This window comes from Terrapene carolina, unplaced genomic scaffold, assembly GCF_002925995.2.
Source record: "Terrapene carolina triunguis isolate 2854851 unplaced genomic scaffold, T_m_triunguis-2.0 Scaffold104, whole genome shotgun sequence".
Taxonomy (NCBI): Eukaryota; Metazoa; Chordata; order Testudines; family Emydidae; genus Terrapene; species Terrapene triunguis.
The window spans coordinates 2,564,094-2,581,372 of record NW_020664455.1 but is presented as its reverse complement, the minus strand read 5'-3'; the positions used below and the strand labels follow the sequence as shown (position 1 = coordinate 2,581,372).

Here is a 17,279-nt window from a genome sequence, read left to right as displayed (position 1 = left end):
CTGGTTACTTGCAATTGACCTCTTAAGCGCCAGCCGGCTATGCCCACTTGGTTCCTAGGGCACTGCACTTTAGATTTTGAAGTCCCTGCTCCTCCACAGGCTTCCTGTGTGACCTTGGGCAAGTCACTTAGTCTCTCTGTGCCTCAGTTCCCCATCTGTACAATGAGGCTAATAGCACGTCTCTACCTCACAGGAGCATTGTGAGGATACATCAAAGATGGTGAGATACTACAGCAATGGGGTTTAAAGAAGTTCCTTTGCTAAATATTAGGTCAGACCTATAAGGCATGCTGGGGTGGATGGGATATTGGTGCCACTATCTGGTTGTGGCCTGTGGGCATACGGGACACAAAAGGGGGTAAATCTCATTTAGACTATGTTTGAGGGAATCGCCAGAGCCACAGCTTAACACCAGCCTAAATCACTGTAAGAGAATATACTCTTGGCAAATGGTGCCAGCCTGCCAACCCTGCAGACTGACTCCTTCTCTTCGCCATAGCACAGCAGGGGTCAGAATAATGCAAAACCCATTGGCCCCATCCCACCAACATAACTAAATCTGGATCTAGAGAGATGGCATCACATCAAAGATGGTAGCTCAGTTTCCAAGGCCCACTGAGTCCTTGTTCTCTCTCTCTCTCTCTCTCTCAAGAACACCAGCATAGGTACCGATGAGCACCAGTGATTTTTGTTGACGTCAAGACCTAATTTAGTGGGCGCTCAGCTGAGACAACCAATTCATCCCACAAAACCAACCAAGCAGTCATCAAATGGTAACAAGGTTTTTTTTCCCCATGAACTGGTGTCACGCTAGAAATCTAGCATTGGGAAGCTTCAAATCCCATTACCCACCTATTCCCCCAAGCCACTCCTTTGAGAAAAAGCCAGCCTACTTGTGTTCAAAATCATCCCCCCTTAGGGCCAGATGAGTGCCCCATTCCCTTGGACATACATCAGAACTCTGGAGGGGATTTTCATTACTGAGCAATGAAACTGGCAATGAAAAAACTAACCTCAAACTCATATTTCTTTGTGTCAACAGACTGTCCCAGTTCTCTGGACCACACCGTATGAAGCAGACGTGACTTCAGAATAATTCTGGCTATAACACAGGACTTGGAGCCTGATTTGCCATTAAGTCTATTTCTAGATGAGCTGTTTTATTACTCGTTTCTTGAAAAAGTCCTTCTCTAAGTCTGATTTCCATTCTACGCAGTAACGTGGGGAAGAGAAATCAAACCCTGCTCTTTTATATTTAACCCCACTAAGTGATTAAATGGTATAATAAGCAGTTAGCATGGTTATCGAGTCAACATTTGGCCTTTTGTGGTATCCCAGACAACACAAATAACTACTAGAACCAGAAATCAACTGCACTTTAGTCAATAATTCCTGCTGACCACCTCCACGCTACTCAATTCATGGACTATATCCTCACCTGTAAACTGACACAGCTCCAATTAAATCAGTAGAACCATACCCATATATACCAGCTGGCAATCTGGCCCAGTGACTCCAATTACATTTGACTAGTGGAATAAAATTCACTATCTTGATTGTTTTAACATTGTAAATCAGCTACAGGCCAGAAAATACAAAGGCCTTCAGTAACTCAGCTATGTTTCTCAAGTCTCATTTTTCTCACTCCCCTTGCTCACTTTGCATCTTCTTTATACTGAGAGCTTTGCATTAGCCTAATATTGAATAGATATCTTAGAATCATAGAATCTCAGGGTTGGAAGGGACCTCAGGAGGTCATCTAGTCCAACCCCCTGCTCAAAGCAGGACCAATCCCCAGACAGATTTTTGCTCCAGATCCCTAAATGGCCCCCTCAAGGCTTAAACTCGCAACCCTGGGTTTAGCAAGCCACTGAGCTATCCCGTAATAGGAAATGTCCATGGAAAAAAATCAAAAGGAAACAAAAATGGCTTAGTTGCAGAAAGCATACCACGAGTTATCAGTATCAGTTAGCAACCGTAGTTGCTAACAAATGTGATGTCATTAGGCTGGTTAGAAGCGTTAATGCAGTTTCTAAAATATTGGCAATATGCAGTCAAGATATAAAATCTTTACATAAGGAAATATTCTCCCCTTCGTTACTAATAGCAAGCGAGCTTATGCAAATGGAAAGAGCTTTAAAAAAAATCAACCTATTGACCATTTGTTTACTTTTTTTGCACTTCACTGCACATGAAACCAGCCTGGTCAGTTTTACTTTGTTTGTAGACAGTTTCCTTTTCTAGTTTTCATGAACTGTGGGTAATTTTGTCCCCTACAGGAACCCCAATACAACAGCAGTGGGCACAGTACAAGAACCTGGATAGAGAGGTACTGGAGAAAGATTAGATAACTCAATTAGTTAGAATCCATGTTGGTATGGCAAACATTTTGGCCAGGATACTCAAAAGTGACTGGCGATTTTAGGTGCTTCCGGTTTGGGGTGTTCAAGACATCTGGGAGGGGGTCTGATTTTCAGAGATTGGGGGCTCAGCACTTTCTGAAGATCGAGTCTCCAGATGGGCCCCCCCCAAAATGAAGTCACTCGAGCTCACTGGTCACTTGAAAATCCTGGCCTTTGTTTCCAAATGTTTGTTAAGAAAATATAGAAAAGAAAATGAGAAGTAAGAAAATTTCCCCTCATTTCCACTTGAGGGGAAGGCTCGCCCAGTGGTTAGGGCCCAATTCTAGGACTGGGAAAACCAGATTCAATTCCCTGCTCTGCTACAGACTTCCCGTGTGACCTTGGTCAAGTCATTTAGTCTCTCTGTGCCTCGGCTCCCATCTGTGAAAGAGGAAAAATAACACTTCCCTGCCCCACAAAGTTGTTGTGAAGATACAATATTTTAATGAAACTGAGGCATTGGGGCCAGATAAGTAGGTAAACAGACATTTGTTTCACCCTGTCTATGTTTGACCAGGCAAATTTCCTGGGGTTTTCCATCCGGCTTTTCTCAGGCAAACCTTGCCCTCCCAGCTTGTCCCTCCCGCCCCCACACAGACTCTAAAGGAGGTTTTTGAGGGAGTAAGAATGGTAGGATTTGTCCCATAATAAATGGAAGGCTGCTCACTCCCTACACATATGAGATGCTCTCCTGGGTCCAAAGAAGTGGATTGCAAAACTCCCATTGTCTTCAAGTATTCGGGTGAAGGTTGTCGGTAGGGATGCATTAACAGGAAATAAATAAACAAATATATTTTTAAAGTTAGCCAGAATGGCAGAATTTAAAGAAATTAACTCAGGCAATGGGCACGTATGCGCTGGAGAATGGGGTGTTTAAACCCATGTTAAAATCAGTCTTATAATAGGAGATTTGAAGAAGACGTAAAAGCTTTCCATTCATTTATATCAAAAATATTTGTGCTGACAGATTTACGCAATTTAAACAACATGCTGTGGTGCCATCCCAAAGTGCCAGACGTATGGTTTTAATTTATAGGCTTTAGCAGCTTCCATTTACATCACGTTATGATAATGAAATGACTTGCAACAGAAGCTTTTTCCAAGGACCTCATAGAAGCATAGACGCTGTAAAGAGTGGAAATGCAAATGTTAAAGAACACGGTTAGCATAACCAGCGCTAGGAGAGATGACTGAAATGAACCTTTGATTTACACGTACTCACATCTGAGCTTCTGGACCAGGTTCCGTTTGCAGGGGCATCAGCAAAAGCGTTTAGAACTTCGTAAGGATTCAAAATATTGTTAGATGTCATCCTCAAGGAACAGAGCAGGAGAAAGCAGCTGCAATACACACTTGACCACTAGAGGGAGCAGAGGATAGAAATCCAAAGAAGAAGAAGATGGCAGAACTGTATTTGTTGAGTTTGTAAAAAGAACAGGAGTACTTGTGGCACCTTAGAGACTAACAAATTTATTAGAGCATAAGCTTTCGTGGGCTACACCCCTTGGTGAGTATGTGTTATGGATCCTCCTCTGGGCCAAATCTGAGTCTCAGTTACAGAGCCTTGGCTCTTTAGCTCAAGAGGAAGCACCTCATGCCTTTAGCTCTGGAGTCCCTAATTTAATCCCCAGTGTGTTGGCCATCACGCTTGTAGAAAGAACCTTAGCTCTACCAGTTTCTCCCATCCGTCAATAAATGTCTTCTAACAAACTGATCCTTAGAAGGTTTGGAGGTTCAGAAAAGCCACCAGACATTTGGGATGGGGTTACAAAAGCTTATCCATAACTCTTAGGTCTGAAAAACTGGGCTGGAAATAAATAGCACAGAGGACAGGGCTCAAAAGTGAGATTTCTGATATTTCCTCCTTCTGGTTGTCTCTCTACTGTTGTATCTTCTATCGTGGCTGGAGCCTAGAAGTACAAAGACTCACAGAAATTAAAATAAAGAGGGTCCACCAACTTCTTGAACTTCAGCAAAGTTTTGTTGTAAACGTAAACCAAGGTGCATGAGGTCTTCTTATCTTACCTCAGTCGTATGGCCCATCCACCCTACTGCTAATATACTGTATTTTCATTCATCCCTTTTGATTTCAGTCTTATTATGAGCTTGGCTTCTTTTCAAACCTTTTAGGCCAAGATTTTCAAAAGTGACTAATGATGTTGAATACCCTACTTGCCACATGATCCAGGGGGCTGGTTTTCAGCAGATGGGGGCTGGCTCAGCATCCTCAAAACGAGGCCCCGTTAAAGTCTCCCGGGTTGGGTAGTCGGAAACTGAGGCACCCAAAATCACTGGTCACCTTTGAAATTCTTCTTAAATAGTGTGTGTGTGTGTGTGTGTGTGTGTGTGTATAATCAATCCTCATGCTGTCAAATGTCATCTGTGTGCGTGTGTGTGAGAGAGAGAGAGAGAGAGAGAGAGAGAGAGACAGACAGACAGACAGCCCTGGTCAAAGCATGCAATAAAGCCAATAGACAGGCAGGATAAATCCTACCTATTTATTAAATCTAGGCGTGGATTAACCAATATTTCTCCTTCACATGGTTCATTGTCTGTGGTTGTTATAGAAAGCGAAGAGGTTAACGATGGAGGGATTGGAACCTGAAGTGCATTACAGGGGAAGCCTGTTCTGCCGTCTACAGCACAGTATATCACTCTGAAGTTCCCAGCCCTGCCTTGCCAAGAGCTCTGCTGCAGACCCCAGTCCCAGCGGGAGCACGAAGTGAATTAGTGCCCTTGCTTAAGATCATTTCAGTGCAGGAACCACTGACCAGCCGGAATGATGTGGGTTGGCTTTATAATGTCGACTGCTAGCCACCAGGGACTGAGGGAAGACCGTTAAAGATTTCACTGAGGGCTGGAGGTTGAACTGTACTTGAATCGAGGTTCTGAAGGTCTAAACACAACATTGTGTTTAGAGTCCTAACCTCCACTGAAATCAGTGGACGTTAGGAGCCGATGTACCTTTGTGGATCTGGGCCCATATCCCCAGTGCGACATGCATCTCCCCAGGTGCCTTTACTCCAGTGGGTGAAGCAGTGCTCCGAAGACCCTTTGCAAAATCTTGTCACCTGACCCATGCACTGTTACAGAGTCAGGCTCTGGGAAACAGGGCTCAGGGTTGTACAGCGGAGCATGCCTGCCTCCCCCACTTTACACAGCAGAATTATACCATTTCTGCTCCCAAGGGGCCCTCTACAGACACAGAGGATTATTAATTATTTGTATTGCAGTAGTATCCCACAGCCCCAGTCATGGAACAGGCCCCTCCCGCGCTAGGCACTGCACAAACAGAATAAAAAGCCGGTCCCTGCCCCAATGAGCAGGCTGCCCAAATAAGAGGATGGATACATTTCCCCCCTTCCCGGATGTGCAGTTTTAAAAATGAGAGTTGCCTCCTGCAACAGACGGTGGCATCGCTGGCCTCCAGAATAGATCAGGGATTGCCACGCAATAGCAAACGTCGCAGAGGAAAGTGGACTCTGGAGTGGTCAGAAAAAGCCTTTCAGGTCCCATTCAACAGAGCGACGCGCCGTCTAACAAGGTGGCCTGTCTCTGCAGAGCACACCGAGTTTCCACTGCACGCCACTGTTCCTCTAACACACCGCCCAGTACTGGTGGATCAGCCTGATGCATTTCAATACTCAACTGCACGAACCGTTCTGTCTAGCTACTGCAAAGTCTCCCTTGATCGGGAGCACTAGTTCAGAGGGACACTGATGGGTTATTTTAGGCCAGAGATTTGCCAACGGGGCTAAGCACAAGAGAATGTGAGGCTCATTACGTTCCCCTCCCCGATCTGACACCAAAGAAAGAGTCTGTAGCTTAACCTCTCTGCAGTTGCTAGCCCTGGAGTAGAAGCCATAGCTTCTTCATGCCAGGCTGTGTGATGTGTTAGGGCCACAGGCTCTGCATAATGGTGCCTCCAATCGCTCCTCTGGTCTCCTGTTCCCCATGCTGGCTTGGGGTAGTCAACCTTCATGCCACACAGAAGATATAACTGGCTCCTCCCCCCCGCCATCTGTCTAGGCACTTCTGCCTCGTGCATCCTAAGCACAGTGGTTAAGTGGGTGGGAGAGGGGGAAGATTTGCATAGGCTCTGCACTATAGCTGTCTTTCACCCAGGGAAATTAGAATATTTCCTTTCAGGAAATTGCTTTAAATCGGTGGCATTCACCCTTTGCCATTTCAGGGGATCATGGAACCTGGTGACCAGAATCTCCCTCCAGTTTAGCAGGATGGAAGTGCAGGGTCCCTGACGCTTGTTTTGGCCTCCCCTGAGAGTCACAATTGCCAGGCTGGGAACCCTTGTTTTAAATATATGTTGAGATCGGGGGATGAGGGGGGGGGTTGATTAAGAAAATGTAAAACCAAACAACATCCATTTCATCGTTATTCAGTGTTCCTTCAAGAGCGCCAGAATCAAATACAGATTGACCCCTTCACCTGTTTAGTCCCTTATCCCCACTGACTCTGAAGTCTAGTCATCGGTGTGTCTCTGGGACAGAGCCCTGGGAGATGTAGCAGAGCACAGAAAGTTGCCCCTGGTGTTTTTAAGGGAGTGTTTCATAGATCCCGAAGCCAGAAAGGACCATCTAGTCTGACCTCCTGTATAACACAGGCCCAGAGAACTTCCTCCAAAATAATTCCGAGAGCAGATGTTTTAGAAGAACATCCGATCGTGGTTTAAAAGTTCTCAGCAGCGGAGATTGTGTGGGATGTAGACACTCCACTGAAGGATTGCAAATTCAACCACAGCCACAGCGTGTGAATAAGGGTGAGCTACAGGCAAAACTTGCCCGGATGTAAAACACCAGCCACAGACTAGGACCCCATGGTGCTAGGTGCTGTACAAACACAGAGTAAAAAAGAGAAGGGGCCTGCCTAAAAGAGCTTCGTATTTCTTGATTTTGGGGGTTAGACTCCTAGACTCCTGGGCAATACAGTGAATGCACTCCAAAAAGGAAACAAATGGCATCAATATCAGCTGTTGTTATTGTGGGTGTGGGAATAAAGGGGGTCTCAGCGCTGGATCTGGCCTACAGGGAGCTGAAGGTAGGATCCAGGCATAAGAGCCTGCCTTCATAATTCTCTGCAGAAACCCCGGCTTGGAAGCAAGATGACCCTCAGCTGCATGGGGGGCCCCTGTCTAACAGGGAAAAGGGCAATACAAGTATTGCCTCAGGAGTAGCGTCTTCTCACAAATTAAGCCACAAGTTCCCTAATTTGGGGCCTTACCGTAAATTAGGCTATTCAGTTACCCAATCTGCTGCCAGTAAAATAGGGCCCAAAACGCACTATATAAGGAATCGAATGGATAGGGTGCAGGGAAAGGTAGCCTCTGCATATTAGGAAGCAAACAGGTCAGGTCCGGGAAGGGGTAATCCTCACCATATTAGGAAACAAAAGGATGATTCGGAAGGTAGGGGATACGGCGGGTACCATGAGAAGGGTAGGGATAAAAGATACTGTAACCATAACTCGGGGCTCACTTCGTTGCTCGCGAGGCGGAGGGGAACGAGTGGTCTGGATGTTGTAATCGAATAAATCGCTTCTTACCACTCCACCCGGCTTCATCCATCATTTGGCCCCACAACAATGATTATTATTTAATTTCTATATTTAAATAATGCTCAAGTGCCCCCATCAGGATCAGCGCACCATTGTATTAGGTGCCGTGAAAACACATGGAGAACCAATCCTTGACCTTAAGAGTTTGCAAACTGAGACCCTGATCTTACCAATGGATCCACTAATCAAGACCACGCCGATATGAAGGGATCCACCCCAGGAAATGTGACTGCAGGACAGGGGCTTATGGACAAGAAGCTGGATATGAGTCAGCAGTGTGCCCTTAAAAAAAGAACAGGAGTACTTGTGGCACCTTAGAGACTAACAAATTTATTAGAGCATAAGCTTTCGTGGGCTACAACCCACTTCTTCGGATGCAGTGTGCCCTTGTTGCCAAGAAGGCCAATGGCATATTGGGCTGCATTAGTAGGAGCATTGCCAGCAGATTGAGGGAAGTGATTACTCCCCTCTATTTGGCACTGGTGAGGCCACACCTGGAGTATTGCATCCAGTCCCCCCCCTCATAGAAAGGATGTGGACAAATTGGAGAGAGTCCAGTGGAGGGCAACGGAAATGATCAGGGGGTTGGGGCACATGACTTATGAGGAGAGGCTGAGGGGACTGGGGTTATTTAGTCTGCAGAAGAGAAGAGTGAGGGGGAATTTGATAGCAGCCTTCAACTACCTGAAGGGGGGTTCCAAAGAGGATGGAGCTCGGCTTTTCTCAGTGGTGGCAGATGACAGAACAAGGAGTAATGGTCTCAAGTTGCAGTGGAGGAGATCTAGGTTGGATATTCAGAAACACTATTTCACTAGGAAGGTGGTGAAGCACTGGAATGGGTTACCTAAGGAGGTGGTGGAATCTCCATCCTTAGAGGTTTTTAAGGCCCGGCTTGACAAAGCCTTGGCTGGGATGATTTTGTTGGTGTTGGTCCTGTTTTGAGCAGGGGGTTGGACTAGATGACCTCCTGAGGTCTCTTCCAACCCTAATATTGTATGATTCTAACCCAAGCGACATATGAAGGTTTGTGGGGGTGAGTAAAGTGGTACAACCAAGTATATACAATTTCTTATATACATTTGCAATTGAACATCAATGCTGTAGATTAACTGCCAATTGCCCCGCAAGCCATCTTTAACTGGCTGACTTTTTCTTTTATAGGCATGATGCCAGAGCTGGACGCAAAAGAAAGATCTCGAGGCGGAAAACAGACTGGCCCTAGAGATCCGGATGAAAAGTAAATTAGATTTTATAAATCTTTCAGGTTTTGATAATTTGGGGTATAACTATTAGTAGCAGCTACTGATTCTTTTTTTTTTTTGAGTACATATTTTTATCTTAAACAGTTGCCCAGCACAGGTTTTAAAGTGACTCCATCTTGCGAGCTTTTTGCAGCACACACACAGTACAGACTAATTTTAATTTTGCCTTGTGCCTTTTCATGATACATGTTATAGAGCTAGCCGGAAAATTACACCTCCCCTCCCCCCGCCCACACACACCTGAGAAATTCCGATTTTCTTCAAAAAATAAAACAGACTAAAACTTATTTATTTTGGAGGGAGGCGCTTTGGGCAAAGGTAGACCAAAAAGCTTCTGGTATTCCACCGCCAATATCTGAAATATTTAGGGCTTTTGGCTTTATTGTTGTTGGGGGAAAAAACTGAGAGAGAAAAATTGTCAAAATCCCACTTTCCCACCAACCCAACCCTCCCCCCAAAGGAAAAAGCTTTTTCATCAATAACATTTTGTCCCGTTCTAAACATTTTAACTTTTTCATCTGTTTTTGGTTTTTTTTTAAACTGGGCCAGGTCCTCAGTTGGTGTAAACTGGCATCGCGCCACTGAAATCAGAACTATAGCAATTTGTACCATCTGAAGATTATGGCCCTTGCAGATGCAAAAATATTTAATCTTTTTTAAAATGGCGCAGGAGGAATGCTGGGCACACCCAAATTTTGCCCTGTCTGTATAGTAATATTTCATGTCTGTATATTCATATTTCTGCTATTCAGGGCCCAACGTAAAGAGTGCAGATAGATGTCACTGGCCAAACATGATGGACCACCCATCGTCCTTTTATTAAAGAGCACTTGTACTCTCTGTAATCCTATCAATAGCGTAATCAGAGCTTCCATGTCCCAGAGTTTGATGGAACAGCAGGACCTGGGAAATGAAGACTGACTTTGTTAACAAAGCCATTTCTCCCACTTAATTCGGACTCTCCTTGGTGGGAAGTAGGAAAACAATGTTTATTTGTGCAGCGAGTGAGGGGGAAGAGAAATGAAAGGAAGAGACTAGCTAAGTGTGAAGTTTGATCTGGCACTATCTAGAGCTCCTTTCTTCCAGGCTGTCTCTGATCCAATCAATTACAGTTTGATATTACGTCTCTCATTTAATTTATCCCACCACATCTTGCAGTGATCTGAATCTGATTATTATCTAGATTGTGACTAAGAAGGAAAACCTAGACATCTTGAGGATAATGAACACAGCCTTCGTTCAATCAGTGTGATTTCCCGTGTATGGATAGGTTTAAAATCATCAGGACAACACTGGGTCTTTAGCAAGGCTACTTTGCAAACAGGAAGCATAGTAAGGAAAGGCTTTGCCACCAGCTGAATGTGGATTAACTGTGTGGACAAAGAACTAGTGATGGGAGATGAAAAAGAATGAAGTGGATAATATATAGGAATGAATTAGAGGGCGGGGAGTAAATACCTTCTTGGCAATCATGCTGGGTTCCATGTCTAGAGACAGAACTGAGCAGCGAAGTTGCAAATCTTCCCCGGGAATTGGGGGGCTCAGATACAGGGGTGAAATCCTGGCTCTGTTGAAGTCAATGGCAACAGCCCCATTGGTTTTAATGAACACCTGATTTCACCCAGGTCCCATTACAGAGTTAGGAGCTGGCTGCAAAGTTCAGATCCAAATCTGGATGTGAACTTCCCCAAATTTCAGCATGATCAGGTGTGGGGTTGGGCCCACCTCTACCCAAAATCAAACAGGTACTTTAGCTTCCTGGAAAGCCTTTGTTATAACTATATTGGAGCTTTTAGACAGTGGGGTCCCAAGAGCACCAGGAGATATTGCTCCTTCTAGAACTCCAGGAAGCATTTTCTCTCTCTAACCCCATGGAACATTTGTGGGCAAATCACTTCTGCTCCCATTGGCATTCATGTGGCTGCCTTTCCTCACCCCTTGCCATATAATGCCCTAATCTGGGGCTAGGAGCCTAAAAACTAGAGATGGGCCTGAACTGGAAATGCAGATTCCATGCACCTCCACAAGACATGGGTGAGTTCAAAATATGGACGTGAAGCAGGACCTGAGCTTGGAGATTCAGGGCAGTGTCTGTTAATAACTCAGGCCCAGATCCTCAAAGGGATTTAGGCACCAAACCTTTGAGCTATTGCCCCAAAACTTCACTCCTAATCAAAGCTACTAAGATGGATCCATATAGTTCTGATCTGTTCTGAATCATATTCCAGCATTGGGAAATTTTGGATTCTGAGGTTCTGACCCACCTTTACTTATCACACTTGGATTTAGAAACCTTCACCACCAGGTGTGTTGTTTGCTAGTGCTGGTGCCCAATCCTGCATTTCGTGGGTAACCAAAACTCTCACTGAAGTCACTAGGAGTTGTGGGTGCTTGTAAATACTGGATTGGGCCCCTCTCAATCTCAAGGACACTTAGAAGGCAATTAAATCAATGGTAAAGCTGCAGTATATTAGCCACATGGTCGCCATATATCAGCAGGGAATACTATGCAGAAGTCCCAGGCGGAATGGAGGGTCAGACTACGAATGTTATATTGCCAAGGTGCACAATGGGAAAACGATATACCACCTATGTTCTCAAAGAAGCAATCAATTACACTGTACATCTTAATTTTCTCATGTGGATAAAATGATTCACAAATCGAAGGAACTCTAGGCATGGAACATTCCTGGTTAAAAATGCAAAAACCTCCCATTTCTTTCAGAAACAATCGAAACCAAGTACAACGGGGTGATCACTTCTTGATTTCCCCCTCCTCATGATATCAGATTAACAGATTTGGTGTACAAAGTCCTATTCAAAACTTTCAGTAACACAAAACTGCCTTTCAGATTGGGCGGGGCCAGGGGGACAGGGAGGAAGCCAATGACTATTTTTTTAAACTTACTAAGGGAAACATGCTGGATTTTTCCCTGGAAAGCAAAAGCACAGAGATGTTTAAATGAGGCACAATTACAAGACTTGGTTTCCAAATTTTCTTATATATTATATGCAATATTGCAGTAATGCTGAAAGCAGGTAAGAAGTGCTGATGCCCTTAGCAGATTTGGGAGTGTAATTTAGGGCAGATGTTCTCAAACCACACACACAGAGTGGAATACAAGAACTGGTCAATTTCTGATTTCCATTTTTAGTATGTTTAATTATGTGTGTCTTACGGAAGACTCCAAGATTGAGAATTAAGAGGAGAAATCTAGTTATAGGAACCCACTCCTCTCAATTAGCACAGCAGTGGGACTGCTAGACAGAGTGATAACATTACAAATTACTACCGCCAAACAATTTGCCAGGTGCCAGAATGTATTCACCTTAAAGGAAGCAAGTAAAGAGCTATCTGGTTTGTTTTACTCAATTTTGTCTCATGTTGTTTTGATGGCCACCTTTCCAGAAGTGGCGTCAAGCTAAGCAAAATAATATTTTTAAAGCAACTCTTGAACGGTGACCTGTTTTCGTAGTAACATCAACAATCCATAATAATCAAAACCTAACATTTTGTTAATAAAAATCAGAATTTTCCACAAAACTCCCCATTACCGTCTATAAAACAACTCCTTTACTAAATAGGTAATAGTCCTAATTCTTTTTAAAGGAAGGGGGATTCTATGTACATGTTAAAAATTAGTGACTAAAAGGAAAATAAGTTGAATTATCATCCCCTGAGTACTATGGTAAGAACATTTCTTTGCAATTCTCTTTCCCTCACACACACAAAAATGTGTAATATGATTCACATTTAAAAGGCTTCCAAGTGTAGATTTTTAACTAAGGTCTTTCATGTGTTTTATTTTAAGTACTATTTGACCTACTACAGCCAACTAGGATTGGATCAATATTGGGAGGGTACCGTGGTTAATTATTTAGACTTCGGTTTTAAAGAAGTATGTGGTCAACAAAAAGAAAAGGCGGTTAACTCTTTGAAGGAAAGGGAGAAGCAAATTCCTTGTCAAAAAACACAGATGTCTGTAGTTTTTGGTGTAGAAATAAGAATTTTTTAACAACTCAAACTATACTTTCCATGCTCGCAGAGCCTAGGCTCTCACTGATTTGCTGTGGGAACTCTATATACTCTGTGTACACTCTTACAACTGGGAACATTAAAGGAATTTATTTTTGCTAAAAGGGAAAAAAATGTGATTTTTCGCTGTAAATCAAACCCCCCGTTAGATCTTTGAAAAATGCATCACTTGGTGACAATCTCTCCACTTAAAGAGTCACTGTGGATTTTTTGTTTAAATAAGGACAGCACGGTAGGACAGGAAATAGTTGCACTAACAGTAATGACAAAAGCCGGTTTAAAAAAAAATACATTGTAATTATAAGTCATGGTTTTCTCTGGACTATTTCCCCCTCCCACTCTTTTTGCTCAATTTCAGAATTTCCAGTATTTCTAATTTGACAGTTTCACAAAGCAACGTCAAGGGCTGTGAACGTATTTCTGCTAGTCCACTCAAATGAGATCGATCCTGGCTTGAAATGTGGTTTAGAAAGTTGAATTACCAACAGAAAGAGACATTCTGGATTCAAACTACACCAACACTTGCTCCTTAATCTGTCCTTCACTTTCCAAGCTTCACCTCCTCTTCACAACCCCCCCTTGCAGATTCAAGAAATGAAAATTCAACTTATCTCAGTACACAACAGCTTATATGAAAGTCCATTTCTTTAGACGTGGAATAATAAAGTAAGAACACCCAAGCAGTTTGCATAACATTAAACACACTGAAAACGACATTAAAACTCCCTCCGCCCACTACCCCCCCCTCATCCATTCAGTTCACATTTTTACTTCTGAGTTGCGGGGAATGAGAGGATGGCGTTAAAAACTTTTTACCAAGTTGCTGCAGAAATTAGATACTAGGTTTGACACCTTCCCTTGCATATTACAAACTTGGGGACACCGCATCTCAGTGCCTCTGGCTCCCTAATATTACCTGCAGTAGAGAGAAAGAGAGAGAGAGAGCGTGTGTGTGTGGGGGGGTACACAATTGTGTTGTGGTGGCTATCCCATGCGCACACAGAGTCACCTCTGCAGATACACAGCACCATCAGTGTTACGTCACTTGATCGCTGCGTTGGGTTGCTGAGGGCCCTCTCTAAAGGCCATTGCAGCTTCAATGGGCTTTGGGTCATGCCCTGTCTTCCTGAGCTCTCTTACCCTGGTGCTGGTCAGTTTCCCTTCCCCCCTGCTGGGATGGACAGAGAAGCCCAGGGGCCCAAGCCCCCCTTACCTGGGAGAAGTTGAGCCCATTCAGTGGGTGGCACTGCTCTTCCACCCTCTCCACAGCCCCTGTCCTCTTCTTCATCCGCTCGGCCTCCTGGGCCAGGTAGAGGTCTAGCACAGGCACCCCTCGGGAGCGGATGTCCGTCTCAGTCAGGGAGTTGACCATCAGCATCACCCAGACGGGCCTCTTGCGCTCCCAGTTGCCGGCGATGGCATTGAAGAGGTAGTCAGCGTACAGCCCCTTGCCCCGCTGGTCTGGGGTCATCCAGTGTGGCAGCATCAGCTTGACGTACTCCAAGTGCCGCTTGAGGCGGCGATAGAGCTCCCGGGGCAGCACGTCCTGCAGGTTCTCGCCGTGGGGCAGCATCTGGCAGCTGGCCAGGCCTGAGATGGTGTAGGGATCAGTGAGGTCCAGTTCGAAGTACACGCTGGAGCTGGCCTGGAACGCTGCCTTGGAGTTCTCAGGGATGAAGTCCCACACCCGCGTGTAGGGCACGTGGATGGTGCCAAACAGGTAGGCCGGGGGGTCCCGTCGAATGGTCCACAAGAAGGAGTTTAGCTCTCCCTGCTGGGGATGGGGGAGAGACAGAGTCAGAGCCAGTCCGCTTGGGGGACAAGGCTCAGGGCCAGCAAAACCACAGGACAGCATGTGAGAGAGAGAGAGAGAATTTTATATACAGCAACTCTGCTGCACACACTATACTACAACAACACACAGCCTCAGTAGAGAGGTCTATGCGATATACACCAAAACGGTCTAGCTGCATAGATCCATACGCAACACAGATAAACCATACATAAACTGTCTCCGTCTGTATGTGCACACGAACACACACGCCAGGCATATACACACTGAACTGCTATAATATACTGGGACAGATCAAATACAGTTTCTGTGCGAGTACCTATCTGAATAAGAAATCTCATCATCTGCATTGTTCCTTGGTATAACTGCGACAGTTGCTTGCAAGACGGTACTGTGTGTGCAGTGCGCACCCAAAACATTGGTTCTATCTCCACCTGAGTGATGAGCTGTTGATTGTGTACTAATGTGGTTCTGGGTGAATTAATCAATTGTTGGTTAGTTATGAATAAGCAAGTAGATTTGAGAACTACAGTTCAAGTTCAAAGTGGCCCTGAAAGGAATCCAGCCTTAAAATTAGTAAGTGAACGCTCCCTGCATTCAATAAAATAGAGTCCATTCTATGTTGGCTATAACACTTATCCAATTAGCAAACCTAGCTTGTTGGATTTCGGCTTTAAAATCTAACTGGCACCTTGGCAAATTCATAAAAACGGATCCCTTTTCAGTAATTGTATTTATCTATAAAAAGCACGGCTACCCCTCTGTATTTATCTATATTTCTATAGCTATATATACACGTGTCTCTGCATAATTAGCATGTAACCATACAGATAAATGTGGCGATGGCTAGATCCACATAGATGTCTAGCTAGATGAACTATATATACAGAAGCTATATGTGCACCTATAGACACACAGTGCTAAGGGGAGGCAGTGTGTAGATATGGAAAGACATACAGAGAAACTGTATTTAATCTGCGCCTATCTACACCCATGTATAAACTCGACACACGGAACTTGCATGCTTACACCTGTGTGCACTCCGCCACACGCCCAGCCGTGTGGACGTGGTGCCTGTCTAGAGGCACTGCCCGGTGTGTGTAGCGATGCAGCTGGAGCCCTGGATGTGTGGATCCAGGCAGGCAGACGGAGGGACAGTGACCCCCTTGGGCTGTAGTGATCAGACCCACCCCTGAGCAGAAAGTGCCTGGGAGCTGGCGTGCCCTGAGCAAACTGGGCAACCATCCTGTCCCCCCGCAGCCGAGCCCTGGTCCATCAGAGAGCGAAGCAAGCAGAGCTGGGATGGGGCTGTCTCCATGCCCTGGGAGGGGGCACTGAGAATAAAAAACAGCGATTATTCCCCCCTCCCCCCGGCCCCTGGAGGAGACTGCCAGGCAGAGGGCCAGTCCCCGCTGCGGATCGCCTGATGGTTTCCTGGGGCTGGGGCGTGAAGCCGGAGCGCGGGGGCAAGGGGAAGCCGCTCCGGGGAACGCAGCTCACCGATCGGGGCAGCTCACATGGCCCGGGCTCCATCTGCTTCCTCCTAGATGTGGCGCCGGGCAGGATCCCCCCGAAGATGAAGTAGATCAGCGCCAGGTTGGGTCGCATCCTGCCTCGTCCCGGCTGAGCCTTCCCCGGTGGCTTTCCTGGATCTTAACCCCCCCCCCCCCCCCTGCCCTTGTTATTCAAACAAACTTTGCCCGTCCCGTCCGCAGGTGACAAGTGCAAAGCAGGAGCCGGCGCCTGGAGCCCCCCCCTCTCTGCTCAGGGCTTGTCAGACGGCGAAAGGCTCCGCAGAGGACGAGCCCGGCTTTGCGCCTGATCCCCAGCCTCCGCCATGCTCCTTTTGCAAATCGCAGGAGCCACTTCTGAGCTGGCCGGAGCAGTTTTTCGGCGTTGGGAAGGAGGTGGGAGAGCCAAGGAGCTTGTCAGGCGTGGGGGGGTTGGAGCCTCGCTGGTGAGGATGGAGTTGGTGATTGCTATTTGAACAGGCACAGGAAGGCGGGTACTGATCAGCATGTCAGCATGTCAATATCACACACACACACGCGCGCAGCGAGGAGGCAAAAACTCACAGCCACTTCCAACTTTCCCAAACTTCCCATCCTCCTGAACTTTTTTTTTTTTTTTCGCTCTGCAGGGAGGCGCTGCCGCCACTAGAGGGCGCCTGTTTCTCAATCATCTAACCCGCTGGCGCTGAAGGCTCCGTTAATAGG

At 45.7% G+C, this 17,279-nt stretch overlaps 1 protein-coding gene across 1 annotated transcript in view; it reads right to left on the bottom strand.

Moving 5' to 3' along the window:
- LOC113406563 (metalloprotease TIKI2-like) overlaps positions 1-16,671 on the bottom strand; it is a 234,584-nt gene extending 217,913 nt beyond the window's left edge. The window contains exons 1-2 of the mRNA XM_026651878.1: positions 16,564-16,671; positions 14,485-15,045 (exon numbers count right to left, since the gene is read on the bottom strand). Coding sequence (XP_026507663.1) covers positions 14,485-15,045; positions 16,564-16,671 — 669 coding nt within the window. The remainder of the gene's footprint in view (positions 1-14,484; positions 15,046-16,563) is intronic.
- Between the last annotated feature and the right edge of the window lie 608 nt (positions 16,672-17,279).